At 39.0% G+C, this 27,515-nt stretch overlaps 8 protein-coding genes across 14 annotated transcripts in view; 2 read left to right on the forward strand and 6 right to left on the reverse strand.

The window, feature by feature from the left end:
* Window positions 1-144: 144 nt before the first annotated feature.
* LOC117785674 lies at window positions 145-9,241 on the forward strand. Its single transcript, XM_034623844.1, has 8 exons — window positions 145-396; window positions 463-912; window positions 995-1,751; window positions 2,363-3,354; window positions 5,837-6,604; window positions 6,655-6,882; window positions 7,133-7,981; window positions 8,042-9,241. The coding sequence occupies exons 1-8, from the start codon at window positions 388-390 to the stop codon at window positions 8,657-8,659; spliced, it is 4,671 nt and encodes a 1,556-aa protein (XP_034479735.1). The 5' UTR covers window positions 145-387; the 3' UTR covers window positions 8,660-9,241.
* LOC117785676 (protein angel) lies at window positions 3,975-5,214 on the reverse strand. The gene has a single exon (XM_034623846.1). It carries the CDS (start codon window positions 5,083-5,085, stop codon window positions 3,994-3,996), a length of 1,092 nt encoding a protein of 363 aa, XP_034479737.1. The 5' UTR covers window positions 5,086-5,214; the 3' UTR covers window positions 3,975-3,993.
* LOC117785675 (peptidyl-alpha-hydroxyglycine alpha-amidating lyase 2) lies at window positions 8,895-12,240 on the reverse strand. The gene is made up of 7 exons (XM_034623845.1): window positions 11,921-12,240; window positions 11,642-11,856; window positions 11,379-11,577; window positions 11,194-11,307; window positions 11,040-11,127; window positions 10,883-10,982; window positions 8,895-9,761 (listed from the first exon to the last, which is right to left on the reverse strand). Exons 1-7 carry the CDS (start codon window positions 12,065-12,067, stop codon window positions 9,458-9,460), a joined length of 1,167 nt encoding a protein of 388 aa, XP_034479736.1. The 5' UTR covers window positions 12,068-12,240; the 3' UTR covers window positions 8,895-9,457.
* A 2,951-nt stretch (window positions 12,241-15,191) lies between these two features.
* On the forward strand, window positions 15,192-16,177 carry LOC117783731 (protein lethal(2)essential for life). Of its 2 annotated transcripts, none has more exons than XM_034621274.1 (3): window positions 15,192-15,267; window positions 15,399-15,792; window positions 15,858-16,177. In XM_034621274.1, exons 2-3 carry the CDS (start codon window positions 15,399-15,401, stop codon window positions 16,031-16,033), a joined length of 570 nt encoding a protein of 189 aa, XP_034477165.1. In that variant the 5' UTR covers window positions 15,192-15,267; the 3' UTR covers window positions 16,034-16,177. The 2 variants fall into 2 exon arrangements, with proteins under 2 accessions (XP_034477165.1, XP_034477166.1); XM_034621275.1 differs by having other exon boundaries at window positions 15,217-15,267; window positions 15,369-15,792.
* Window positions 16,178-16,216: 39 nt separating this feature from the next.
* Window positions 16,217-17,319, reverse strand: LOC117783732 (sulfotransferase 1E1-like). The gene is given in 4 exon segments (XM_034621276.1): window positions 16,217-16,399; window positions 16,463-16,535; window positions 16,587-17,044; window positions 17,094-17,319. Coding segments are annotated over 4 exon segments (834 nt in total). The 5' UTR covers window positions 17,255-17,319; the 3' UTR covers window positions 16,217-16,257.
* A 1,224-nt stretch (window positions 17,320-18,543) lies between these two features.
* LOC117783730 (sulfotransferase 1E1-like) lies at window positions 18,544-19,908 on the reverse strand. Its single transcript, XM_034621273.1, has 4 exons — window positions 19,640-19,908; window positions 19,133-19,590; window positions 19,009-19,081; window positions 18,544-18,945 (listed from the first exon to the last, which is right to left on the reverse strand). The coding sequence occupies exons 1-4, from the start codon at window positions 19,906-19,908 to the stop codon at window positions 18,810-18,812; spliced, it is 936 nt and encodes a 311-aa protein (XP_034477164.1). The 3' UTR covers window positions 18,544-18,809.
* Window positions 19,909-21,708: 1,800 nt separating this feature from the next.
* On the reverse strand, window positions 21,709-23,077 carry LOC117783813 (sulfotransferase 1 family member D1). 2 transcript variants are annotated; one of them, XM_034621358.1, is made up of 3 exons: window positions 22,656-23,077; window positions 22,069-22,599; window positions 21,709-22,016 (listed from the first exon to the last, which is right to left on the reverse strand). In XM_034621358.1, the coding sequence occupies exons 1-3, from the start codon at window positions 22,988-22,990 to the stop codon at window positions 21,827-21,829; spliced, it is 1,056 nt and encodes a 351-aa protein (XP_034477249.1). In that variant the 5' UTR covers window positions 22,991-23,077; the 3' UTR covers window positions 21,709-21,826. The 2 variants fall into 2 exon arrangements, with proteins under 2 accessions (XP_034477249.1, XP_034477250.1); XM_034621359.1 differs by having other exon boundaries at window positions 21,709-22,001; window positions 22,656-23,072.
* A 1,586-nt stretch (window positions 23,078-24,663) lies between these two features.
* LOC117785338 (high affinity cAMP-specific and IBMX-insensitive 3',5'-cyclic phosphodiesterase 8) overlaps window positions 24,664-27,515 on the reverse strand; it is a 29,574-nt gene continuing 26,722 nt past the window's right edge. For 3 of the 5 annotated variants that reach the window (XM_034623296.1, XM_034623293.1, XM_034623294.1), the window contains 3 exons: window positions 27,322-27,482; window positions 26,629-26,896; window positions 26,411-26,556 (listed from right to left, as the gene is read on the reverse strand). In XM_034623296.1, coding sequence (XP_034479187.1) covers window positions 26,411-26,556; window positions 26,629-26,896; window positions 27,322-27,482 — 575 coding nt within the window. Of the gene's footprint in view, window positions 26,557-26,628; window positions 26,897-27,321; window positions 27,483-27,515 lie in introns of all 5 variants that reach the window. The other 2 variants (XM_034623292.1, XM_034623291.1) reach the window with 1 other exon arrangement.

Genomic DNA, 27,515 nt, shown 5'->3' on the forward strand with positions numbered 1-27,515 from the left:
GGTAAATTGGACTAGAATAAAAACATATATTTCTAATAAAACTCAGTTTTGTATAATTGTAAATTAAATTCAAGTTTTAGTATCTGCTATCTATGTTTAATTAATTAAGTGTATTTAATTTAATGCATCATGAAAGTAATGTTGAAAACCGGTTATTGTAGTGTGTGTGACACTGTGCGTTGGTGATTAACAGCCCTGTACAACTGGCCGCTGATAACGGCGAAGAAGCGGCACAAAGCGAAGAGCGTGAATTCAAATGCAGCAGCGTCGCGTCGCTTTTCTTTTGAGTTGGAAAAAGAGAATTAGAAAACGTGCAACGTGTTAGTGGAGCGCGACCTGTAGATTGCATTACCTTATCAGTGAATTATTTAACGGAATAATTTGATAATGGCCAGCGTAAGTGAATTAAAAAATATGTTAATCGCAATGCAAATCTATGTAAACAAATGCTATCGATTGCAGACTTTTGCAGCTTCAATGTACCCAAAGCTCACAAACGACAACGCTAATGATGATGAGGAGGAGGAGGAAGACGAAGATGAGGAAGATTCGGCTGAAACGGGCTCGACGAGCTCTTTCAGTCTGCAAGAGTGCATAAACGAGTTTCGTGCGCGTCGCATCAGACGCGTCTCAACGCACAGTCGCGATCGGGAAATGGCCACAACCGCCGAGGAGCAAAAAGCGTCAACAACAGCTCCTGTCGCTGCTACTGTTCCTGTCTCTGTCGCTGCCGATGCACATTTAATCAACCAGAATCGCTGTAACAAGGAGCAGGAGCGCAAGGGCAAGCCGTGTAAGAATGGATTCTGTTACTGCTTCACTAGCGACAGCGGCGACTGTGCGTCGACGGCGCCGCCACGTGACTGGCACGTGCGTCAACACAGACGCAGCAGGCGCTCCGACATTAACAAGGTACAACCCCCCTTCCTTTCAAATTATATGTGTATATAGAATCAATAACTAACATTTCCAAATGCTGTGCATTTTTATACAGACTGGCAACAACAATTTAAACGCTCAGCAGAGCCAGAGGCAGAGCCACAGCCGTCGCCAGAGTGTTCACTCCGACAACAAAAAGCAGGCTGCCCTTTCCAGTCACACCTCCGTATCCGGCAACCCTTTGACCGCCTTCAGCAGTTTACGCGCTGTGGGCGACGATGCGCCGCTTATCCACATCATTCAGGAGCTGCGGGACAACTGTGTCATATCGGAGGTGCGGGTCAACAAACAGAAGCTGCCCAGCACTGGATGCTCAACGTCATCCTCAAAATTAGCTTCTTCAAAACAAAAGAAGACTCTACCAAAAATGCAGAAGACTGAACGTATCGAATACAAGCCCACAGCGCCAGCTCTGTCCAACATAAGTGAACAGGAGACACCGCTGGAGGAGTGCGACGACTTTCAACTGGAAGCCACCAGCCTGGCGGGTGATAGCTTGCACTCCACACGTCGCAAATCTCGTCGCAGCTCCAGCGGAGGAGGTCGTCTGCTGCAGAAGCGTCTGTCGAGCGGTGGACAGGTCAACTTTAAGCCACGTGATGTGGAGCAGCCTCCTCCCAAGCCGCCTCGTCGCAGCACACAGAGTCTCGATGGTAAAACCTCTTTATCCTCGTTGACCTCAACGACGGCTTCGGTGCGAGATGCCGAGCGTGTTCTGGATGAGTTTCTTGCCAAGCACGGCGTTCAACTGCCGACCTCCAAAGTTGACAACTCATCTAAGGTGAAGAGCAAGCGTAAATCCTTTCCCTTGGGTAAGTGAAATTCGTACAACTTTCAGTATGGTTGGAACTCGATATAGTGAACTAATTATAGTAAAAGGTGGTGGAAGTACTTTTTATATATTTTAGGATAACCATTAGTTGGTAGTTAGCTTAAACATAATTTATTTTTAATAAAGTACGTAAAGCTAATCAAGATAATCTCTTTTTTAGTAAATCTAATTTCTATCTCTTATTAATTTGTATTTCTTGATCTATCATTTAATACAGCATGAGAATGGTCTTTAATATTAATAAATTTGAATATTAATTGAATAGAATCTAGATTCTAGATAATTAATTTGGTTAATTTAAATTCAATATTTGTTAATATTAATTTGATTTATATCTTTTGATCAATCGTTAAATACATTATGAGAATAATCTTTAAAATAGATAAAGTAATGTTGAAATAAAATTCGTTGTTAATAAAATCTATTTAATAAATTGGTTTAATTTAAATTCAATACTTGTTAATATTAATTTGATTTATATTTAATCAATCTGTTTAATAAAGCATGAGAGTTATCTTCAAAATTGAAATTGTTCACTATATCGAGTGTGTATTGTGCTACCGTCTTTTATAATTTACCCCGTAATTGCAGCTGAGATGGAGAAACCAATGCGAGGTGTCCAATTGGCAACCTGTCCCTCGTTGAGTGACATTGAACGTGTGGTGGAGTCCAAACGTGGTGTCCACTATGCCAAGAACATTCATATGGCCACCAGAAAGAGCATAGTGTCTGACAAGCCCATGAAGGAGATTATAATGGGCTGGACGGAGCCCAAGATCAATGATATGCTCAATTACGACACTGCAAAGCAGGCACAATTCAAGACTCAGGCAGCAGAGCCGGCGCCACAGGTTGCCAACATGGGTTGGCAGGTTCCAGTGGTGCCCAAGATCTCGCTGGACACCGTTGACGGAGTCAGTGATAATCTGGCAGTCAACATGGACCAGAAGCACACTCCAATTAAATATCCCCGCTTGGCCAGCCAGAAATTCATTTGGGGCGAACAATTGCGGAATCTGTCGCCTTGGAATGGGAACAAGAAGCGCACAGGATTCAGCAACAAATCGAAAAAGTTTCTCAACAATTCAAAGAATAAAATACTGCGCTTTGTGTCGCCCAAGAAGTCGAATCACCAAAAGCAACAACAGGAGCATAACCAAGAGAGACAGATTCCAACGCCTCGTCTCTGTACAGTGGGCGTCCAAACGTCGACATCTCAATTGCATCTGGATCTGCAATCACAGTCGCCGCCGGGCAGTTATCATTCGCCAGTTCAGTCCACACCATCGGCAACAACCACGTCCACCAGGCAGCATCACATCCACAATGAGAGCTCGGAGCAGCCCTATTTTGATTTCGAGCGAAAAGTGAAGCCACCAACGCCGCCTAAGAAAGTGCCTCGTGGTCAGCGTCCACGCAAGCTGAACTTTCAGGGCGACAGCAACACCCCTGCACCCTCCACTTATCGCTCCTTTCACAAGGATCTCGACAAGGATGTCACAATTAGCAAAATGGGCTATCTGCTGAGCAGCATTCGAAACAAACTGGAAGCCACCGATGAGCACGCTTCACGCACCTTTCGGGTGAGTTTTTAACAGTGTATCATATCGAATCGCATATCGGCTACAGTTAGGGTTCAGGTTATAAGCCCGTATCGAGTAGACCAGAAACGTTCTGAGCTCCATATAAAAAACGGTGCCGTGAAGAGAAGCGGAAGAATTTGACAACTATTTCATAGAAACTTTCCGCCGGCTAAAATTTCTGTATTTTGATTTTCGGCCATGCAAAATCTTTATATATCGGTTACCGGTTTTTTTTATATTTCGAGCTTGAAATACGGGATATAACTTCGGTTCCCAAAAAATATTAAATAAGTTGTGAAAATTAAAAAAAAACACCGTTAATACAAAAATTATTTGATTTCTAAAAAGTTCTTTCCAATAAGATCAATATTCAAATTGAAAATCGAAGACGATGATTTCTCCTTACCAACATAAATGAATTTAATGTATTATTAAACCGAAACTAACCGCTATGCATGCATCGGTTTCTAATCGGTTATTTCGGTTTCGGTAAAGTAAGAGTTTTGTTTTTGTTAGGGTTTCAGTTACGTTTACCAATTTTAATCGGTTAATACCGGTTAAGGGTTACGGTTTCGCTTTTGATTTAATCCCTGGTTTTTAACAAAGTAAATTTTAAGACATTAATTTGGGAAACACACTTTATTTCGGAACGAGGGCAAAGACAGCGCCCAAGGAGTAGTGATCAGAGCCGAGGTAGTGATTTGGTATGTAGCCTGCATTGGCACAACTATGGATTTTGGGCAGCAGATAGACGCTGAGCACGTCCAGCTTCTGCTTGCTTCTCGGACAGTCCGAGTGCATAATGTAGTCGACGGTGATCCACTCGTGTTGGTAAGTGGAGGCAGTGTAGTCCCCCGGATTAAGTAACTTGAAATTTAGAGATGAGTCGTCAGTTCCTTTAGATCGAATCAATGTCATGGGAGGTGTATCTATTTCCGAGTTAAAGTCGCCGGTGAGAATAACCGGCGTAGTATAGCTATCGGGGAGCGATTGCTTCTTGTTCGAGTCGGAGGAGCAATCTTTGGAAGAGTTGGCGGCAAAGATGTGCAGCTCGTTTAGCAGCTTTGTCACTTGGGCACATCGCACATCGCTTCGTCGGGGATTAAATAACAGATGCGTTGTGGCTACAACAACCTCCTGGGACTCCTTAGCATTCCTATCACGACTCGACTGCTTCAATCGAAACTTGGCCAGCAGAGCCACATTCTCACGGTCCAGAAGTGGCACATTCATATCGTAGAGCTCCACTCCGTGTTGGGAAATCAGCTTGAACTTGGTGGCGTCATAGATAATGGCACAGCCGTCCGTGCGGTTGCCTGTCTTCTTTTTGTACACATACTCCAGTCGCTTGCCACTGTTGGCTGTTAGACGCTGCACTAACATGGCCAGATGATCGTACTGCATCTCCTGCAGACAGAGTATGTCGGGATCCAGCTTGATTATCTCGCGTTGCAGCTTCTGCAGCCGATGTCGCCAAGTCAGCAGTTCTTCTGGTCGGTTCATATACAAATACAAGTGCTGCATCAACAGATCCTGGGCCAGTATATTGTACGAAATCAGCTTGAAAGTGAACAACGGCTTCGTCGCTAGTTTCGGCTGCAGCGTCCATTGGCGGTTGTAATCGTATCGGGGCTCCATTTTGTTGGCAGTCGGACGCCCAATTCCTGAACTTTTTTTGCGAGTGATTTTTATGATATTACTCATTAGTGACCGGAAGAGGGATTTGGACATCTCATTCAGGTAGAATACAACATCAGCTGTCCAGCCAAATGCATTTATTCCACCTTTCCGACTTTTTTGTGTTCGTTCTTAAATGCTACATCAGCTGTTGCCGAGGGTTGCCCATCCAGTAAAAATTTTCGATCTATTTCGATATTTCTTATCTAAAAAAAATACTTGCATTTTAGTAAAAAGATATTTTAAATGTTTGTACTTTTTTTCCATTTATTTTAATTTTGAATTTTTAAAATTTTTGCTGAATTATTGTTAAAATATTGTCGATTTTTTGATTTTTTTTTATAAATAAAATATTTGAATTTCTCCTCGAGGGCTGGCGAACTTCAAACCTTTATTAAAACGTTTACCTTAATTTTATATAATTTCGAATTTTAAAATTTTCATCAAATGTATTAATTTTCTATTGAGTTTTGTGCATTTAAATTTGCTATTTTTATCAGTAATGACAGTTTTTTTTTTATGAAAAACAGCTGTTTAGTGTGGGAAACTCAACTATAGGTGGCGTATTTATTTTTCGCAAACAGACAAAAGGTGGTCATTGTTTTAAAAAGTGTGGCAGCCTTGCTCCCTTGATGGCTGCGACCGAAACGATGGACTGTTATCGTTATCGATAAAGTGATATGAGCGCCACGATTTAAATTTTGTTATTCATCAAAATGATTGCGGTTCTTATGATTTCGTAGAAATTTTATTAATCAGAAGTTAAATAATATATATTTATACGAATTTCTATAAAATGTTTTAGGAGTGTTCGCGACTTACGCCCATGGAGCAGCGGGAACACACAGGAGACGGTTTTGATTGCACCGATGGACCGAGTACTCGAACAAAGCGATCGGCGACAGCTATGCAACATCATCAAGATCATGGAAGAGAACCTATTTACTCGGAGATTGAGGAGGATTGCATGCACTTTAGCGGCAGTCCACAGTTTGATGTGAGAACTGAGGCTCAGCTGGAGATGGCAACAGCACCTGTAGTTACTCCTGCGACTACACCTCGATATACACCTACAATATCTGCATCTGCATCAGCCACAACTACAATTAGCCAGGCAACACCTCAGCCTTCACCCTTGCCATATCCCAAGGCTCCAGTTGCGGATTTCAGTGCACTCTATGCCAAAGTTCAAAAGGCCAACAAAACACCGCCAAAGTCCGCACAGATAAAGGAGGCAGTTGCTCCGCCCAGACCACTGGGTCAGTTCCTGCAAGAGTCCTTTATGAACGGCAGTTTCTTTCAATTTATGCCACTGCCAGATGAGCCTGCCAGCGATACTTCCTACACGGTGTCCACCCTAAGGTCGACTAATCGCATCTCGGAGCAGCCAACCCTGCCAATGCATCAGTCGTTGAACAACATCAACGAACAGCATTCGCCGCCCAAGAAGAATCGAAATCTTTCCAAATCTGAGCTATCGCTGCAGCGCAGTGAGATTTTCTTGGAGAATCTTTGTCGCAGCGAGATTGTGTTGGATCACGACGACAATGTGCGGCTGGAGAAGGTGCCAAATGTAAGTGATTCATCTGCCAAACTGACCAATCTCTAATAATATATTTATAGACATGTCTCAAGGCGAACAATGCCGCTGCTGTGGATGAAGATACTGTCTCCTATGATATGCCCAATGAAATCTACGACGATTATAGGATTGAGGATGGCAATGCCAGTAGCGGCTCTTTTGCTACCAATGGACAGAGTCAATATGGATCGGTGCAGCTGGAACCGCCGCCACCTTCGTCAGATAACCAGAGTACGCCAAAGAAGCAAAATCAGCGCTTTACGACTAAGGTAGAGATATTTGTTGATTCCTATTAGAAGTTAAGAGATGTCCTTTCACACACATTCGTTGTATGCACATATATCATATTACACTCTGTACACAATAATCGCTCCACGACAACACTACAAATATAAGATTTAGCTATAAAAACACTTCCTGCTGATTCTTTGCTTCAACTCCCTTCCAACTATAACATCAATTTCAACTAGATCCGCATTAGTTTTTATATGTAATCAGTTGACTTGCGCCATTTTTCAGCCCACGCGCATGCTCAACATCGACATTACCGATGGTCCAGCTGTCCAACTGCCGAGTCGTGTCCAGAATGCCAGTGTCAGTTGTCCAACGACACCACAGCAGACGGAAAAGCCCAGTAATGTCAAGATTGTCCACAGCAGCCTTGGTGAACTGGCGCAAACGTTGCCAAACGAGAGCAATCAGTTGTCAGTGAGTACCTTGGCACGTTACCGCCTGCTCAAGGATGCAGTGCGTCGATCGTATCGCAAGGGCAAGGACTTCTTGTTGGCCGAGAAAGAACGGCTGACGCACAGCCTTAGTATTTCGCGTGATCAGTCCAATCAAACAGAAGCCGGCGAACTGGACAGCAGCAGCTACTATGCCAGCTTCAATCTGGACTCGCTGCTCAACGATTCCCTGACGACCAATGAGCAGCTGGCTCAAGCTGTTAGCATTTGTCGCCAAATGCCTGAGTTGGAGATCTCCTCCGAAATGGTGGAGGCGGAACGTCTGCTGCTCTTCTCCTCGCTGCGAAAGAAAGCGATGCCGGTCTTGTCCAGCGAGGCAACGTTGGCAGCTCGTCGAGAATCGCAGTGCATCCTCATTGATGCCTTGCACTTGCCAGTCAAAGCTGACGTTAACCAGGACATGTTCTTCAACTATTACTACATATGCACCGTGGAGAGTGAGGGACGCATTCGCTCCACACAGTCAATCGAGTGCCAGAACGGTGCTGCAGCCTTCCGTGACTGTGGACTTGAGTTCTACAGTGATGGACCAGCGGAGACGTTGGAGGTGCGCTGTCAGATATTCATGCTGCGTCTGCGCAAGGTATCAACGCTATCCCTGGAGCCGCCAAAGACGTTGCTAGTAAGTTATTATTACACTTCCTTTTCGTAATCCTCACTTACAGCTCACTTATCGTTATAGAAACGCGGCAGTGGAAGTCTTGGCTCTGGTTCCTCCAGCAACTCATCCCAGAGCGAACAGATTGTGTCACGCTTTCGTCTGCACGCTTCCTTCACACTGAAGGCCAGTGACCTGGTGCCCTATGAGCTGGTGACTAGCGAAGCGCAGACTAGCGACAGGATCTGGCTGCGCACCTCTCGCACCTGGCAGCTGCCATTGACGCCGCATACGAAATCCTCGAATTTAATGCCAGAGATTTCGCTGAGTGGTCGCGTGGAGCTCTGCTTGCCCAAGTCTCAACACGCTGGCTATCTCAACGTGCAGGATGCGGATCCGAAGAAGAAACACAACTGGAATCGACGCTGGTGCACTCTCAACCGTCTGTGCCTGTCCGTGTGGCAGCACGAGCACAATCTGAGCGACCAGCCGCCTTTATTGCAGATGAAACTGGAGACTTGCACGCAGAGTCAGTTGGAGGTGGCGCCACGAGAGCTGTGTGCTCGTGCGCGCAGTTTCCTGTTGCAGTGTCCCGACTCCGAGGCTTTCTTTGCAGCAGATACTCAAATTGAGCTATTTGACTGGCTGTTGCAACTAAATGAGGCATTGGCATTCGCTAGAACTTGGCTGAGTGCCTCCTAGATATGCAATCCATCTGCAATCTTTATATATTTTTTTTTATATTTATATGTTTACCATAAAAGATGTTATATAATTGTTGTAAGTTATGTCTGGAAGTCATTTACCCGTTGTCTAGTCTCTCAACTACACTCACAATCATTCACATTCATTCATTTAACTATTCCAATTCGACTGGATTCCGTCAAGTAAATATATGCATTCCAGAATTGCCATTTTTTGTGTGCACAACAACAACAACAGTTTATTACATAATATACATGGATTATTATATTATAATATAGATATACACGCATAGACATAGATATACTTGTGCAGGATACAATATGATACATTTTACTATTAAGTAGTAAATATATGTTATGTATAATTTTGATTGCGCTTTTGGTAATACTCCGAAGTGAACGCGTACACATATGTGCCTAGTTAATGGTTATATTATTAGTTTTAAGCTGCTTTGTAATTCCATTTGCTCATTACAGTGCAAAAAACATAAATTTTGAGGTTACGTTTGTTGTGGTATTTGTTTGTTAAGCAATTTACATACTTAAATTGTACATTAATAATTACTACTATTGATTTTAAACATAGAATTTTGCGTGTATCTATTTCGATTGTATTTATTGGTGTTTTACGGTTGCAGATTTGGTTAACTAGACTCTCACTAGATTCTCTCTACAAAGAAGAGATATCGCTGATTTTCAGTTGGAATTACTATTCACTATTTTGGGGATATGCCTGTCGTCGGCTCGGGAGTGCCTTTGGAGTTATGTATTTGCGCGTTTGTTGATCACCAATACCTCAAGCCAGAACGTATTTCCAAACACGATTCGTCTGATGATTGGTGCCCGTCTCCGTCACATATAATGCCGAACCATTAACGCTTACCGCTATGGAATGAGGATTCTTGAACTCGCCCCAGTGGCCAATGATTGTCTCGGAACGGGGATCAATGGTGAAACCACGCACCGGCAACATCGAAGTGGGTCCATTCACGGCAAACACAATATCACCATAGCCACTAACTCCAAAAACGCGTCCCAGATCTGGCTCTTGAATGGTGGCTGCTGGTTGTCCCTCTCCATGCGATGACTTGAGGCCAGCTCTAAATTAAATAATCACAGTAAGTTAAGGTTGATTCATCTTTACATAATTTCTAAGCAGGGATTTAATCCGTAATCGAAGCCGTAAACTTTAACCTGTATAAACCAATTCGAATTGGTAACCCTAACTGAAAACCTAACTTGAAAACTGAAATTATTCAAACCGATATAACCGGTTGTTAACCGATTCATGTTTAGCGGTACGTTTCGGTTCAATCAAGCATTCAATTCAATGAAGTTGTTCAGGTGTAATCAGCGTATTTCAAACTAATTTTGATTTTAAATTTGAATTACCATCTTATTAGATAGAACTTTTTTTGAAATAAAATAAATTCTATTTATATATTAACTCTTTTATTGCATTAAATTCAATTAAGTTGTTAATGTGTAATTTTCGTATTTCAAACTAATTTTGATTTTCAATTTGAATCACCATCTTATAAGATAGAACTTTTTTTGAAATAAAATCAATTCTATTTATATATTAACTCTTTCATTGCATTAAATTCAATGAAGTTGTTAATGTGTAATTTTCGTATTTCAAACTAATTTTGATTTTAAATTTGAGTCACCATCTTATTAGATAGAACTTTTTTTGAAATAAAATCAATTCTATTTATATATTAACTCTTTTATTGCATTAAATTCAATTAAGTTGTTAATGTGTAATTTTCGTATTTCAAACTAATTTTGATTTTCAATTTGAATAACCATCTTATAAGATAGAACATTTTATTGAAATAAAATCATTTTAATTTATATATTACCTCTTTTATTACAATTTGTACCGCTGTTTTTCATGAATCCGGTGACCACTAAGAAACCGATATACAAAGATTTTTCGTAACCGATAACCGAAAAACTAAACACAAACATAACCGAAACACAAACCGAAACCGATACTCGATTGGGTTTCACCCTCTTTCTAAATATTATGTGATGTAAATTGAATAAAATGCGAGCTTATACATCGAACAGTTAAAATTTTAATACCGGAATCTTCAAGGGCATTAAATTCAAACATAATCAAACATAACTATTCTTGTAACTTTTAAATATTTTAGAAAAATCAAATTTTTTTCAGAGTAAGAATCTCGAATCTTGTATAATCTTCATTACTCACTTAGGGCAAACGACTCGCATATTCTCACGATCGGCAATACAGAGTAAGTCCAAGTGTTCCAATAGAGTAATGGCATGTGGCACCTGCAACGAGAGGAATTCTGCAAGTGGTTGCAATATTGAGCTGTTTTTCAATAAATCACATTACGTATACGCACCGGGTGGCTGTGGAATGCTGCGCAACAGTTTGCCAGCAGCATTGAACTTGAGAATGCGACTGTTACAGTAGCCATCAGCAATGAAGAACTGTAAGAGAATGGAAATAGAAGCATTAGTTAACAGTCTTAAAAAGAATTCGATTTTAACACCAACCTCGCCTGTTGTGGCCACAGCTATGGAAGTTGGCTTGCACAGTTGCTTGACAGAGGCACCAGGTCGGAATCGCTTGCCAATCACAAGTTGGGGCTTACTCTCAAATGGTCTGAACTAGAGTAAAAAAGGATATTCAGTATATTAAATATAGATATATGTTGTTGCTGTTTAATCGAAGTGTGAACCTTAAAGGCTTGATGCATGGCCACATCGGTTATCCAGTAGTTGCCATGTGTATCGATGGTCATGCCATGTGGCATGTAGAACATATCAGAGCCCCAGCCGGACTTGATGGCACCTGTCTTCGGATCTAGCACATAAATAGTCTTCTCTTTGATGGGTCCGTATTCGATGAGATAATAAATGTTGCTCTCGTTGAAGGTGCTGAAAGGAATTAAAGCGGAATTTCGATATACAAACACTTGTTACTGGACAGCTGTTGACCTACTTAACATCCCAGTAACGGTCGGCGCGATGGAAAATCACTGGATTGCCCTCGGGATCCACGGAAACTGCTGTCACTTGTCCGAAGCTATGCTGATCAGTTGGCCAGTTCTCCACGAGCACAGGAACTGGAACACTTGCCGCTGGAATTGGCACATTGTCGTAGCTCCGTTGATTCTGTAGAGCGACTTCATCGCCCGCCAAAGGCATCGGTTTGCTCTGCAACACATCAACAGCAGTGAGCGTGGGGGTTTTTAAGGGGAATTCCCGCACTGTAACTTACCTCCATGCGACGCTTGATGAGCTCCCTGACCTCGTCGAAGAAGCGTTCGTTGATATTTATGGCTGCATCTGGCAGGTGGTTGGCATCGACGGAGCACAGTGCTCCCAATCCCAGCGCAATTAGCGCCACAAATAAAACACGTCGCATTCTATGGCCAAAACTGGGCAGATCTTCTTATTACGATTTTCACTGTTTATTGAGCTGCACTTTTGGCCGTTTTACTCGATTTTCTTGGCTGGCAGCGTTAACATCTGTTGGAGTTGTCTATATGTTGAGCTGGCAATAACTGAAATGGCTCTGGGCCAACACACGCACAACACCTACGCTTTTCGCTTTCATTGCAAACGCATGCGCCCCTCACGCACAGTGGGGCAATGTTGCAGAAACAGGTGTGATTTATATGTCGGCGAAAATGATTTATGCTAGGTGACACTGTCTGCACGTCTGCAGATTGTAAAGCTGTTTATCGATTTTCCCATTTGCCCACACTGAGCGCTAAAAGTTTGACAGCACCACACAGATGTTTATATAAGTTCGATTTTTATTATGCATACAAATCGAAAACAAAGGATCCAAGAGTTATGTATATGTATGCGTACATGATACATATGTACATGTATAAGTTGTTGACTATATTAAGGAGAGGTTCCTTAGTCGGGATTACAAATATATTCTATGATATGCACATAGAAATTACTAATAATCCCTATTAAGGAGCCTCGGTTAACTGTTTCAATTGTGATTAAAACCAATGAGCATTAGATTGCAGGCCACTTGGGTAATGGTTGCATACTATCCGCAGTCAGTGTTCATGTTACTGCTCCCTAATGCTGTTGGTATTGTTGTTGTTGTTGCTGTTGTTGCGATATGTTTGACGTCACGCGCTCAACGCTCGACGGTGCCCAGCGCCAGTTGAGTCCAAATATATCCGGTATCCGTCATGGAGCAGTACGCATTATAATAACGTCCTGGCGAGCTTTAAGACACAGCAGTTGATAAGAACCATTCCCCACAGACACTCAAATTAACTTCAACTTACCGGCAATAGGAGAACTGTGGACACTTGCAACGGAACAGATTCTGGAACTCCTCCTTGCAGACCTCATTCCACCAGCAGGTGCGCTAAAAGATGGGCCAATGGTTAGCAATGCATTCTAAAACAGTGCCTGCCAAATAGCAGCCTACCTCGGTCATGTAACCATGAACACTCTGGTCCGAGTAGCGTTTGGTCAGATGCCCCTCGACATTGGCGTGTGTCAGCGGCGTTGTCAGTGCCAAGATTGAGACGAGCACGAGCAGCCACCTTCCAACCCCGACAGGTCCAGCTCCTGTTTCAGCTCCGAGCAGGTCCAACGTCACGGGCAGCGCCTAGAAGCATGCAACATTATAAATAAATACACAAAACATTTAACTTTTGATTTTCGGCACCTTTTGCATTGCGTTGCGTTTCGTAATTGCTGTTTTTGTTATGTTTTTCGCTGCTTTTTCGCGTATCACATGACGTTCTGCCGAGCACGCACACACACACACACACACAGACAGAGACACACAGATAACGATGTTGACACGAGTGCGAGTCCTGCGGCGAGTGCTTTCTTTGGCTTTGGCCTACTGTTGGGCGTCGGCTGATGGTCAGACTTCGTCGGCTGCCACACACACACATTCACACAGTATCCGATTTGCGTCATTGGTGTGCGTAGATATTTGGCACACTTTGGGGCTGCAACTGCAATATGCGTAAACAGGGTGTGCTATTCTGTGCTGAGTTGAAACTCTTTTGGATTTGTTTGAATATAAATACATGTTATTAACTCGACTTACTTTAATTTTCTTCTGCTCAGTTAGGTATGCTATGTACACTGCTAAAAACAATTCGATCCCGAAATTCATTAAAGCATAGCTCCACAAGATTAATGTTAAATTTATAATAATGTAAATGGATGCTGAATGACAGATTTAACTTAATAAATATCCCCAGACTTTTGAACTTTATATTATTCTTTTGGTTTTAAATTTATAATTTTATATAATTTAATATAATGATAAATGTCAATCTGATTATTTATTTTAATTGCAGCTTTTATTATTTTTTGTCGACTTTCTCTATGCATTCATAATTTACAAAAATTATTGATTTTCTAAAGAAGCGCAGTTAAGAAGTAAATCATTCCTTCAGATGTTTCAATTTTAAAATACCATTTTAACGTCAATTTATTTTTTTTATTGTATTTTATTAAAATCCACATATATCACATATTTTATACGTCACACAGATTGTCTGAACCAAAGAGACGCACCGTGACTCAGCAGACAGATGCCTAAAATAGTTTGGAAACTCATTTATTTATTTGCCCAAAGTATTTTAATATGTGGCATCAAGAATTTCAACAGGTTGAAAATATGTGCTTCAAACGAATAAAAGCCCATATACTTGTATAAGTATAAACCTAAGGTGTTTATGTCGAGAAGAAGAAAAAAAAAAAAAAACAAAACATCAAGCAACAAATAGTTCTGGCAACTTCCAAAACTTTGTTGCCTCCAAAATAAATCGATCCAAAACATCTGCAAACATTTTGGGCCATAAATGCAGACGTAATTGGCAAGAAATTTATCTGGTATATAGTAAACCATATGAATTTTATACAGCATTTAGATTTGCTAATTTGAATGCACTTGAAGTCACCAATAGTATGTTTATGGATATTTTGGCTTAAATTTGCGTGCAAACGACAGAAAAATACATTAGTCTATACACTATTTACCCAATGGTCTGTAGATCGTTTAGAATTTATAGAATTTTCCATGCATCAGCGTCATTGCTGGCGTCGGTGTCTTCCCAAATAAAATAAAAAGAAACAAAATAACAAATAGGTAACATCACTAAGTCTTCGAATAGCTTATACCCTTTTCCCGAATTTAAATAAATTTTTGTAATTAGTTCTACAACTTTATCAGTACTTAAAGGTAACTTTCAAGTTTAATATACACCTAAACAAATAAATAATTTCTTAGGCTTTTACTTGTGATGCTGATTTGATAAAAAAAGAATTTTTAATTAACAGGGTATTCCATTTGTATATGTTATCGCGAATGCGATATATACACTCATAGCTATAAAATTATATGTAAAAATGCTAAATAATGCTTGTGGGAGCAAATGAATGACGCTTGCCTAAAATTAGATGGCAAATACATTTTCATATTTTTAGCACATAGAAGATGTAAACATTGTGATTTTGGTATAAAAATGCCAAAATTTTCAGAAAGCACCACAAAAACGCCTCAACCGCGAAACAAGAAAGACGCGAATTGTCAAGGATTTTTAATTGTGTGATTAATAAACAAAGGTAAAAAGTCAAAAAAGACAGACAATGATTATTGTGATTATGCTGATCAACTGAAATGATCAATTCAACTAACTGATGTGATGTGCATTAATTGTTATTAGCTTTGTTTCTCTCGTTTTTCCGTAACGTAGATGTCCGTAGTGCCTCTAATGTTCCGTGACTGGTGGGATGAGCTTGAATTTCCAATGCGCACCTCGCGCCTCTTGGATCAACACTTTGGCCAGGGCCTGAAGCGTGACGATCTCATGTCATCCGTGTGGAACTCACGCCCCACAGTTCTCCGGTCTGGTTACCTGCGTCCCTGGCAGCGATCGGCCAACAGTCTGCAGAAGCAGGAATCCGGATCCACGCTAAACATTGACAGTGAGAAGTTCGAGGTTATCCTGGATGTGCAACAGTTCTCGCCCAATGAGATATCTGTCAAAGTAGCCGACAGATTTGTCATCGTCGAGGGCAAACACGAGGAGAAACAGGATGAGCACGGTTTCATTTCCCGTCAGTTCTCCAGACGCTATCAACTGCCCAGTGAGTATCAGTTAATTGGCTTTCCAATTAATCTTCTTGCTAACGATGTTTTCAATGTTTCTCAGGTGATGTCAATCCAGATTCCGTTACCTCATCGCTGTCCTCGGATGGCCTGTTGACCATTACGGCGCCCATGAAGAAACTGCCCCCGCCCCAAACCGAGCGTCTAGTGCAAATCACACAGACTGGCCCCTCCTCCAAGGAGGATAATGCCAAGAAAGTGGAAACCACAACGCCCTAAATGCCACAGAATCTTTGCCCAAGAAACTGAATTTTTTATACCCATATGAGAATTAGTTATTAGTATAAATGTCTTATAATATTGGCCTTTTTTAATTTTAATTTAAATTAAACAAAGGAAGCAAATATACCCTTTAATTGTTAATCAAACTTTTTCTTTAATGAATACACATTCACTTGAATAAACAATTTGAAAACTAATTTTATTTTTAAGAACATATTTGATTATGGTTTATCCAGAAGCAAGAGTTCTTCGAGAGTAACATGATTCTCCTGCAGTCTTTGCGATATGAAAAGATCCGCTTTCTCATTCTCTTCGGGTGTTAGCTCTTCTTTATATCCATTTACTTTGCCACTGCGTATGAAACTGTAAAGTCAAGATTTCAGTTAAGTGAAGCATTTATTCCCCTAGTCAATTTAATTAACTCACTTGTAGACTTCTTTGCCGCTGTTAGCGTGCTGGTTTTGATTTAGCTCCCACAAATGATTCGTAGTGGGATTTTCTAAAATTATTATAAATCAAATAGTGATCGATCTTGATGTGTCTCACTTACTTTTCATTTCTTCAAAGGAGAGGTGTTTCAAGAGTCGTTCCATTTGCTGGTCCGTTATTGACTTATTCAGAAACTTGCATAGGTCGTCAATAACTCCCCGTAAATTGCTTTTCATTTGCTCAAAGCTAGTATAATATATCCAGGGCTCGTTGCGTAGCTGATAAAACTCGATGGCATGAAGGACAGGATCTTTTATTGGAGCTTGCTTCTCTAGATATTCATCAAAAAACTGGTGCAAGGTTTTGCCATAGTGTACGCCAATAGTAACAAAGTGATAATAAAAAGATACCCAGGAATCCTTTAGATTCCGAAAGACATAAACCACTTTAGCTTTCTACTGCCACAACTGAGCTGGCAACAAAGCCAGAGGCAAATGGGATTTTATAACACGAGGAGATGGAAGCTCTTCAACTCGTTGTAAGGCCCTTTTCTCATCACCGTATTCTATAAAATCAAATCTAAAGAAAGGTTACGTAAGAAAAGTTCGATAAACGATGATCAACGTACTCTAGAAAAGGTGATCGTAACTCTAAGTCCTTGGCCAACGCCGCCTCGAAATCGCAATCATTCATCAGAAGCCAAACGAGTTCCTGCATCCAAGTGGTGCCACATTTGGGATTGGTCACAATCCAAACATCATCTTCGAAGATTTCCATGTCGTGGATCATATCAGGAACGGATTTTGAAGGACTCCTAAAGTATAATTTTCGCTTAGTCCAGTCCTTCTTAATTAGATTAACTGGATAGCTCTTTGGCGTGACCTGCTCGTATTCCAAAGTATTCTAAAGTATACTTAAGTACACGTATGGCAAATGGGAAACGATCAAGACTGCGTAAAAAAAAAATATACACATGTTCCAGACGAGAGAAATTGTTGTACAGAACTTCTAAATACCCTACACATGTATGTACAGAAAATAATTATATAAATATGTAAGGCTTTCGGTTGGTTTCGATGGCACCCCTAATTATACCCTGCCAAAAAAAAATAGGACGGTACAGGGTATAAAAAGAATTTATGATTGGTGATAAGACGACACTTTACTCGTTTTCCATATGACCACAAAGGTCGATAAGCCCGAATCATGCTTATGATGGTGTTAATGTGATGCCACAGTAGGCGAAACTAACCGATAAAACCCCTGATAAAAACCTCCTTATGTTAAGTTTTGGTTGGTTTTGGTTTTTGTGGCACCCTTGATACATATACTTTATACATATACTTTTTTTGTTAATTTTTATGTATGTATAGTAAATAACTTAAAGTATATTTATTTGTTTTTTAAGATTATTATAAATTAAACTAAACTAAAATATATAATTATACCGAAAAGAATATGTATTAAATATGTTTTAAACAGCTGAAACAGAATTAAGTCCAATATCATTGGTAAATATTGTATTTTTTATTTTTAATAAAACAACGCATATTAATAATACACCTCATTTTGATTTCTTTATGCATCTCAGTGGGATCTAGAAATTCATTTTAGACATATAGTTTCGTGGTGAAATATTCTTAGAATTCGTCGCAGTTTCCGATTTTGAGGTACGACTACCACCGTACAAATCGACAAATTACACCCATAAAAAGAGACCTGCTCTACTAAACACGTTTATCTATCTAAGTATGTACATATGTGAATATCACTGTAACTTAAATCATTGAAATGATAAAACAACGCTCTGACAACAACTTTTTGTAGGCGGTTATCTGCAGTCATCTCATCCTTGAAGATTACACAGTTACCTCTAGTGATGTAAAACCAAATTTTAGATAGAGTTTAATATCGAAATAGAAAATCGCCAAAATTAAGCATCGAGTTGTCGATATATCGGAAAATTGTAGATCAAGTTCAAAATATCGAGTTCTTAAAAAAAAATTTGTTTTTTGATTTGAAAACGCAATTGTTATCACAAGTACACACGTTCTTTTAGTACACATCTTATTTTTCTTGTATCGTTTTCATGCTTTATTCAAACTTTAGTAATTTTGAAGATTACTTAATATTACAGTCGTTCAAACTCAATTCTACAAATTAACTACGATAAAAAATCCCCAGTGAGTTGTTGCTTTTTTTTTGAAAATCGATTTAATCAACTCGATAGACCGTCAAAAAAATCATCGCGTTAAAGTACTCAATAATCGCTTCCGCGAAAATCGAGTTATCGATACTTCGATATATTTTTACATCACTAGTTACCTCAATGATTAGCAACATATTAATCAAGAAGCAAGAGTTCTTCGAGAGTAACCTGATTCTCCTGCAGTCTTTGCGATAAGAAAAGATCCGCTCTTTCAATCTCTTCGGGTGTTAGCTCTTCCTTATATCCATTTACTTTGCCACTGCGTATGAAACTGTAAATTCAAGATGTCCGTTTCCCCGTAAAACATTTATTTATTTCCTAAATATTAACTCACTTGTAGACTTCTTTGCCGCTGTCCGCATGGGGCCATTGAGTTAGCTCCCACAAATGATTCGTTGTGGGATTTTCTAAAATTATTATAAATCAAAAGGTTATCGATCTTAATGTGTCTCACTTACTTTTCATTTCTTCAAAGGAGAGGTGTTTCAAAAGTCGTTCCATTTGCTGGTCCGTTATTGACTTATTCAGAAACTTGCAAAGGTCGTCAATAACTCCCCGTAGATTGCGTTTCATTTGCTCAAAGCTAGTATAATATATCCAGGGCTCGTTGCGTAGCTGATAAAACTCGATGGCATGAAGGACAGGATCTTTTTTTGGAGCTTGCTTCTCTAGACATTCATCGATAAACTGGTGCAAGGTTTTGCCATACTGGAAGCCAACAGTAACACCGTGATAATAAGCAGATACCCAGGCATCCTTAGGATTCCGAAAGACATAAACCACTTTGGCTTTCTTCTGCCACAACTGAGCAGGCAGCAAAGCCAGCGGCAAATGGGATTTTATAATACGAGGAGATGGAAGCTCTAGCACTCGTTGTAAGGCCCTTTTCTCGTCACCGTGTGCTGCAAAATCAAATCTGTAGATAGGTTACTAAATAAAATGTCCTTTGACGACGATCAACGTACTCTAGGAAAGGTGAGCGTAACTCTAAGTCCTTGGCCAACGCCGCCTCGAAATCGCAATCATTCATCAGCAGCCAAACAAGTTCCTGCATCCAAGTGGTGCCACATTTGGGATTGGTCACAATCCAAACATCATCTTCGAAGATTTCCAAATCGTGGATCATATCCGGAACGGATTTTGTCGGACTTCTATAAAATAGTTTTCGCTTAGTCCAGTCTTTCTTAATAAGATTGACTGGATAGCTCTTTGGCGTGACCTGTTCGTACTCCATTTCTAGTGCCTACTGAAGTATAGAAAAATAGAAACTTTACTTAAAACGGGTTGCAATCGAAACTGCACAAACAATGAAGATGCACATGAGCATGCTCTAAAAAGATTGCTGTACAGATCTCATAAACACGCTGCATGCACTGACAAACTTAATTCAGTAAGCAGTTTCCACTTTACCACCAAGAGTTTTTAAATATTTAGTTATTTTCCGCTAAATAATCAAGCTTTAAACGAAATTCAAAATATTTCATTTCAAAATATAGTATACGTAATTTATAAATTTTCGAAGCCCAAAAAAAAGTATTGATTTAACTGGTCAAAATTATTGGCACACCTAACAATTGCAAAAAGCTTGCAGATTAAGATAATTAATATTATGTTGGCGATCTTTCTTGTTTATTCACTGTTTCTAGTCAGTTTCCAGTTTTTTTGTTAAATTAAGTAATAATCTTACCGTTACACTTACCTTTGTTATTGAAGCTCACTTTTTTACGCTTCAATCCAATTCTTTCTACGAATGGTCGTAGGTTTGAGATCGCAGCATCGTTGTCCTGAAAACTTTTGGGATTTTTTTAAAGTGTTTTTTAAGAATACCTATTTAATATGGTTTATCCATAATATCCTCAATAAATTCCAGCTCGGCGTCTCCGACAGCAACCATTTGTATACACAGCAAATAGTAAAATAATTTAAAATTACTAATTAAATAATTGCTGTTAATCAATGATGTACATATTAAATCTGAGCTAAAATACCTTTACAAAAAAATAGGATGGCAGGGTATAAAATGTGTTACGTTGCAATTTATTGCTGATAAGACGACGCTTTACTCGTCTTCTATATAACCATAAAGGGCGATAAACTCAAATCAAGATTATGAACTGTTGTAACAAATAAATACTGTTCATACATGTAAATCTTTATATGTATTCTTTACAAAATATATTTTATGTAGTTCTTTGCATTTTAAGATGTTTTGATAAGAACTTTAGTATTAAAGTATAGGGTCTGTCAAATACAAATAAAATGTAGACAGTTAATATAGGAACAACAATTAAATTATAGTTCATACGCTAGTAGCAGCTTTTCTAGGGAAATCTCATTTTCTAGCAACACTGGAGACATTAAACGACCTGCTTTCTCTATCAGTTTTGGTCTCATCTCAGCTTTATTTTTATCATTTACTTTCCCGCTGCGTATAAAACTGGAAAATCAACAAAACAGATAAGAGAAAATTCATGTTCTCCCTTCATTTTCATCAACTTATTTACTTGTTGACTTCTTTGCCGCTGTTAGCGTGTTGCATTTTATGAAAAGCAAGAAAGAGCAAAATGACGAGTAAATGAGGTTTTACTTACTCTTTATTTCAACAAAAAAGGTGCTTGAGAAGATGTAGTCATATTTGGGATTGAACCCAATCTAAACGTTATCTTCCTATAATTCTATACCTGGAATCATAGCAATAACAGATTTTGACAGACTTATAAAATATAATCGCATTGTACAATACATATTTCTTAACTAGATTGAAAGGATAGCCTTTATGTATGACCTGTATGACCTGCAAGTACCAATAATGTACATCTGTGCGAATAACTGAGCTGTAAAATGTGGTATTACGAGTTTCGAGTTGTTGACTGATAACAACATCAGTTGACCTAGTGTAACTGGTGAGCGTAGGCATAGTTTACTGTACGGCCTTCGAAAAACTGCAGTATATCGTTAAGAGACGCAATTGCTTATGAAAATATTATTGTTTTATGTGAATATGCATGTAATGTTATTTATTAATTCATTTATTTATAGCAAATACATTTAATTGTAGTAAAAACACACTTATCTATGTATGTATATTGTATAATATACATATGTGAATATCACTGTAGCTTACAATCTATTAAAATGATTAATCGACGTTCTTACAACAACTTCTTGACGATTTGCTCATTGTAGGCGAACTTGCTGTAAGTTGCAAAGTCATCCATGTGCAATTTGTACTCCCTCAGATTGATGTCGGACCAAAGATCGAATTCTCGGATCACATCTGCGGTCATCTCATCCTTGTGGCTGCCCACAACTCCACGACGCACAAATCTATGTTGATCAACACTTTTTAGCGGTACAGATTGATTCTCAATGACCCAAAGGCAGCATTGCTTACCTGAACTCCTCCACTTCCCGTCCGGCAGCTGCCTTCATGCTCTCGAATTCCTTGGCATGATTACAGGCCGGATTGTCGCGCATGCTCTCAAAGGACAGATGCTGCTTCATCCGTTGCACTTGCTCAAGGCTGACAGGACGTTGCAGGAACTGTGCCACATCCCTGATGACCTCGTCCAGTTGTGTCTTCATGCGCTCATAGCTGGTGAAATAGATGTGATCCTCGTGGCGGAGCTGCCAGAAGTCAAGTACATGTGGCCAGCAGGGCGTAAAGTTCACATAGCCATCGATGAAGGAGTGCATGAAGTCCGCCTTTGTACCCTGGTAGCCGACCATGCCACGCCAGTGATGGAAATACGAGATGGCTGCATCCTTGGGATTGCGATAGACGTAGATGATCTTCGGCTTCTTGGTCCACAACTGACGGGGCAGCAGCCAAGCAGGCAGATGCGATTTGATGAGACGTGGCGAGCTCAATCCGTTGGCTGCCTCGATGGTGTCATGTGGCACATTCGGCACAACGCCATTAAATCTACAGACAGTAAGTGTAATCACTGACTTATATAAAGTACACTTTGCTGCACTTACTCCAAGAATGGTGAACGTATTGTCAGATCGACAGTTTTGGCCGTTTCGAAGTCACAGTGATTCATCACCAGCCAGGTCAGCTCCTGCATCCAAGTAGTGCCACACTTTGGCAGCGTCACAATCCACACATCATCCTCGCGCACCTCGAACTCATAAACCCGATCCAACACTGGTTGGAAAGTGTCTGCCAAGCGGCAGAAGCGATGCTCCCACTGACCCACCACTGGCACTCCTGGCTCACTGCTGGCATAAATCGAGGAGTAGCCACCGCTAATGGACAGCTTGTCGATCTGCTCGAAGGGCACACTCCTCGCAAAGAAACTCGACTGTGGCATAATTACGATAATAATTACGAATACCTGTCTCAAGCTTACACAAATTTTTAAATCGAATTTCAGTCGCGCTCAACCGATCGGCTCTGCAGTTGAAGCCACATTAAACGCAGCTCCGATCAGTGAGAAATCAGCGGCAGAATTTTCCAAACTGCGCTCAGTCTCAGCGATGCCCAAGTGACTGTGATCGTGATCGTGATCGCAAGACACAAATTGCTACATTAAAAATAATTCGAGTTTTTATAAAAATAAATGTGTTGTGCTTTATACTTTTAAAAAATTATAGCCTACCGATTAGTTTAAATTAAGAAAATTAACTTGAAATTATTATTTTTCTCATTTTTATTATATTTCTTAAAGACATTTAAAATTTTATACAAATTTAAACTAATAACACTTATTATTTAATTTTCAACAGAAACTTTTTAAACTGCGCTCAGTCTCAGCGATGTTCAAGTGACTGTGATCGTGATCGCAAATGACAAACTGCTACTTCAAAAAATTCGAGTTTTTATAAAAATAAATGTGATTTGTTTTATACTTTTAAAAAATGATAGATTGACTGTTAAAGACCATAATTCTTATAAATTTTTAATAAAAAATTACGCTGTAATAATTAATTTCCTATTTTTATTATAGATGCCCAAAATATTATTTAAAACTTTTATAAAAATTTATAGCAATAACACTTATTATTTAATTTCGAACAGAAATAAAAATTATTCTTGTTTTTGATATTTTTATTATAATAGTTATAGTTTTGACAAACTGTTACTTTGCGATTCCTTTGTCTTAAGCTCATCTCCAATCGGTTTTTACGCCTTTACGTCCACATTATATAATGGACACAGCAACGGCATTCAGCTTGGAAGCAGACTCGTTTTCTGTCGTCTTTGAATTTGATTTTCGAAATGCATTAAACGATTGTGTTGTGAGGTAAGACTTTCTTTACTGTCGGCCTTTTGTTACTGGGTGTGCTCTCTTATAGCCGTAAAAGAAAGTTTTTTTCTCTGTGGTGTTAACCACAAGTTGTCAACAGTTTGTTTGTTTACCTTGTGTTTGTTTTTTTTTTACTCGGAGGTGAAATTATGCGTACGCCTTTGGGCAGCAATTTGGCCCAAAAGAATCGAAGCCGAGCCAGGCAAGCTAATAAACAGGTTGTTTGAATTCCGATCGCAAGCAAACATTGACGCAAAACTAAATGAATGGAACTTAACACAAAAGGAAGTAGAGTCTTATATTCGAGATATATGTATACTTCTCAAATTAAAATAAAAAGTTTGTTGTCGTAGTCATATTTTTTGTAAATATATTCTAATTTTTGACCTTGGCCCATTGAGAGATATGTAAATTTCACTATCTCATTTCTATTTTGTTGACTTTTATGGAGAAAATAAAGACAGAAGGTATTTTTTTTTTTGTATTATGTATTTGCGTTTTTTATTCGCGTTTTTGTTTTGTTTTTACAATAAATTTGACTAAATCTTAACATTTATAATCCTTAACCTGCAAGGAGCAAACAGATGTAGTAACAAATATACGTAAGTATGTATGTAGTTTGTATAAAGTTTTCCATTTTGTTTTCAAACAATCTGGATCGATCTACTTGTAAGTATTTAGTAATAGAAATTTTGATGCATTTGTTTAAAGAGCTCGTATTTAAAAATAATTGTTTCTTTTTCGCTTTGATTTTGTTTGTTTGTTTGTTTTTGTAAATACTTATTAAGATGTGTACGTATGCCATTTACATACATACACAAACGTACGTTTAACACACACACATTAACAACAATAAATGTATGTATATATGCACTCTTATATCTGTGTCCGACTGTTGTCTATTTTGGCCTAAAAAATGATGGGTCCTAGTACCATTTGGCAATTTGAAATTGGGTCTTGGGTTTGGTTTGTGTTTATAAACTGTATCAAAAATGTTTATAACAGATACAAATAACAGTGTGATTGTTGTTTGGTATCGTGTCCAGCACACACACACACACACAAATACACATATACATACAATACATACATATATAATAATAATAATATATAAATATATTCTTTGAATATGCTTATGCTTCGTAAAAGTTGTATATAAATTGTATATATTCTTTATGTATACACTTATTAGTTTGCCACTTTTTTTTTTTTGTTTTTTAAATATTTTTTCATTTTGTTTCTTTTTCTGTTTTAACAAGAACGTATTATCAATTCGTATTAATTTACTTGTTATATGTATAATATGTAATTTGTTCAGTCAATTAGATAAAAAAGATTTCAAAAAGGATTCACTTAATCATAAATGTTTTGCAATTAGCTTGATTCAACATTAATTAAATTATTAGGTATATTAGATAGTAGATATTATGTAGATAGAAGGTAATAGTAACGGGCCCCATAGAATTTCACACGTTACGTTTGTGGATTCGAATTGTTGTTGCTTTTGCTAATCAGATAGTTGGATATACATTTGTATGTAGATATATTTGTCTAATTCTAGCAATAGTTCGTTTGCTCTGCACATTTATCTTATCCCTGGTGAATCATGCAATAACACAGATACACACACACGCGCACGCACACACACACACACACTCATACAGCCGTTTAGTTATGCATTTGATATTTGCCTTAATTTTAAATAGTTGGACATTTAAACTATGTGTATGTAGATATTTTTGCCATTTAACAGAGATTGTCATCGTGTGTGATAGGGTGGGGGTGGGGGGGAACAGACATATATACACATACATATGACCTTTTTACTGCATATGCATGTGCTGATTATGCTTTAATACCATTTTAGGTACTCTTGAGCGCACGCCTCTATGCCCCATGGGGCAATAGGTGACTATATTTGCTAGTTCTTGTATTTACGTTTATGTTTAGACTTCTATTTGTATTTATTATATTTTTAGCAAATAACATACGCACACTCACTCATGCACGCACACACACACACACACACACACACACATACTCACGCACATTAACATATACATACAAACTTTGCGATGTTACTTAAATATTAAATTTTGAGTCCAGCCCAATAACTTTTGTTTTTTGTTTTGTTATTTATGTTTTTGCTCTTCAAACATTTGCGACAGTTTTGTGTTTGTTTGTGTGTGTGTGTGTTTGTTGTGTAGGATCCTTCCGCCCTTGACACACAGACATACATACACACACACACATACACACCAGTTGTGGAAGCGTTATTTAGTCGAGATATGTATGCAACCAACGACAAGAAGACAAGAGCCAGACCTATGCCGAGAGAGTGCGACGCAAGTTGCAGCTCCTAGACCGGCTGCGCCAGCACTAGAGCAAGTCCTCCATTTCGTTCTCGCCAATTGTGGATGTGGCAGGCGCCTGGGCCGGCAGCGGCTTCAGAAAACCCGAGAATACTCGCCGAAAAGCCGTATGCTATTTAGAATTGGACGGCTTGTTGCCAACAGCCGGCTGCTTGGCCATAATATCAGCCAATGTATTAACTCCCTGCTCATCATATTTCTTCCACTGTGAGTAGTTGATCTGCATGCACGTGATCAGCTGTGGCATGTCAATGAAACCTGCAAAAATGAAAGATTGAAAGCTTAATTAGTATATTTATTTCGGTTTACTGGGTTGTTGGGTTTGCTTACTGTCCCAAGCATGCATCATGTCCTGTATAATGTATTCGATGAAACCAATCTGGCTCTTTGGTATGCTGCAGGTGGCACGATCGAACATGGGCATCACAATGGGCAGGTGATGCTGCTTCTCCTCGTCCGTCTGCATAAAGTACTCCTCGGCAATGCGTCGTGCCCATTCAATGCAGTACTGCATTGGTCTGGCGGGATTACTCACATCCGCCACCTTGATGAGCATACGACGCATGAGTATCGAGGTCTCCTCCTCTGACTGCACCAGCTGGAAACAAGGAATGTATAATATTTCCATCATTATCATTATCATTATCATTATCATTATCATTATCATTATCATTATCATTATCATTATCATTATCATTATCATTATCATTATCATTATCATTATCATTATCATTATCATTATCATTATCATTATCATTATCATTATCATTATCATTATCATTATCATTATCATTATCATTATCATTATCATTATCATTATCATTATCATTATCATTATCATTATCATTATCATTATCATTATCATTATCATTATCATTATCATTATCATTATCATTATCATTATCATTATCATTATCATTATCATTATCATTATCATTATCATTATCATTATCATTATCATTATCATTATCATTATCATTATCATTATCATTATCATTATCATTACTATTCTTTTCAACTCACCTCACGCGGCTCAACCTCACTGCCAAAGACGCTAACAAACTTGGCCAAGTGCTCGAAATGACGGGTCATTTCAGTGGCCAATATCATATCTATAATGGTACTGCGCGCCGACTTGTAGGTCTCCTTATCAAGGTTCTTGAATATGTTGATCTTGTCATCACCTGCAGGCATTAAATGGGTATTACATATGGATA

This window comes from Drosophila innubila (genome assembly GCF_004354385.1).
Source record: "Drosophila innubila isolate TH190305 chromosome 2R unlocalized genomic scaffold, UK_Dinn_1.0 1_C_2R, whole genome shotgun sequence".
Taxonomy (NCBI): Eukaryota; Metazoa; Arthropoda; class Insecta; order Diptera; family Drosophilidae; genus Drosophila; species Drosophila innubila.

Excerpts from the sequence above, each read along its gene's own strand:
- LOC117783813 (XM_034621358.1), bottom strand. The coding sequence starts at position 22,990 with ATGCCACAGTCGAGTTTCTTTGCGAGGAGTGTGCCCTTCGAGCAGATC. Across the intron at positions 22,600-22,655 it reads ATACGTTCACCATTCTTGGA|ATTTAATGGCGTTGTGCCGA; the intron begins GTAAGTGCAGCA and ends TACTGTCTGTAG. Across the intron at positions 22,017-22,068 it reads CGGGAAGTGGAGGAGTTCAG|TGTTGATCAACATAGATTTG; the intron begins GTAAGCAATGCT and ends ACCGCTAAAAAG.
- LOC117785675 (XM_034623845.1), bottom strand. The coding sequence starts at position 12,067 with ATGCGACGTGTTTTATTTGTGGCGCTAATTGCGCTGGGATTGGGAGCA. Across the intron at positions 11,857-11,920 it reads TCATCAAGCGTCGCATGGAG|AGCAAACCGATGCCTTTGGC; the intron begins GTAAGTTACAGT and ends GATGTGTTGCAG. Across the intron at positions 11,578-11,641 it reads GACCGTTACTGGGATGTTAA|CACCTTCAACGAGAGCAACA; the intron begins GTAGGTCAACAG and ends AATTCCTTTCAG.
- LOC117785674 (XM_034623844.1), top strand. Across the intron at positions 3,355-5,836 it reads ACGCTTCACGCACCTTTCGG|GAGTGTTCGCGACTTACGCC; the intron begins GTGAGTTTTTAA and ends AAAATGTTTTAG. Across the intron at positions 6,883-7,132 it reads ATCAGCGCTTTACGACTAAG|CCCACGCGCATGCTCAACAT; the intron begins GTAGAGATATTT and ends GCCATTTTTCAG.
- LOC117783731 (XM_034621274.1), top strand. The coding sequence starts at position 15,399 with ATGTCCGTAGTGCCTCTAATGTTCCGTGACTGGTGGGATGAGCTTGAA. Across the intron at positions 15,793-15,857 it reads CAGACGCTATCAACTGCCCA|GTGATGTCAATCCAGATTCC; the intron begins GTGAGTATCAGT and ends AATGTTTCTCAG.
- LOC117783730 (XM_034621273.1), bottom strand. The coding sequence starts at position 19,908 with ATGGAGTACGAACAGGTCACGCCAAAGAGCTATCCAGTCAATCTTATT. Across the intron at positions 19,082-19,132 it reads CTCCTTTGAAGAAATGAAAA|AAAATCCCACAACGAATCAT; the intron begins GTAAGTGAGACA and ends TAATAATTTTAG. Across the intron at positions 18,946-19,008 it reads AGCGGCAAAGAAGTCTACAA|TTTCATACGCAGTGGCAAAG; the intron begins GTGAGTTAATAT and ends TTGAATTTACAG.
- LOC117785676 (XM_034623846.1), bottom strand. The coding sequence starts at position 5,085 with ATGTCCAAATCCCTCTTCCGGTCACTAATGAGTAATATCATAAAAATC.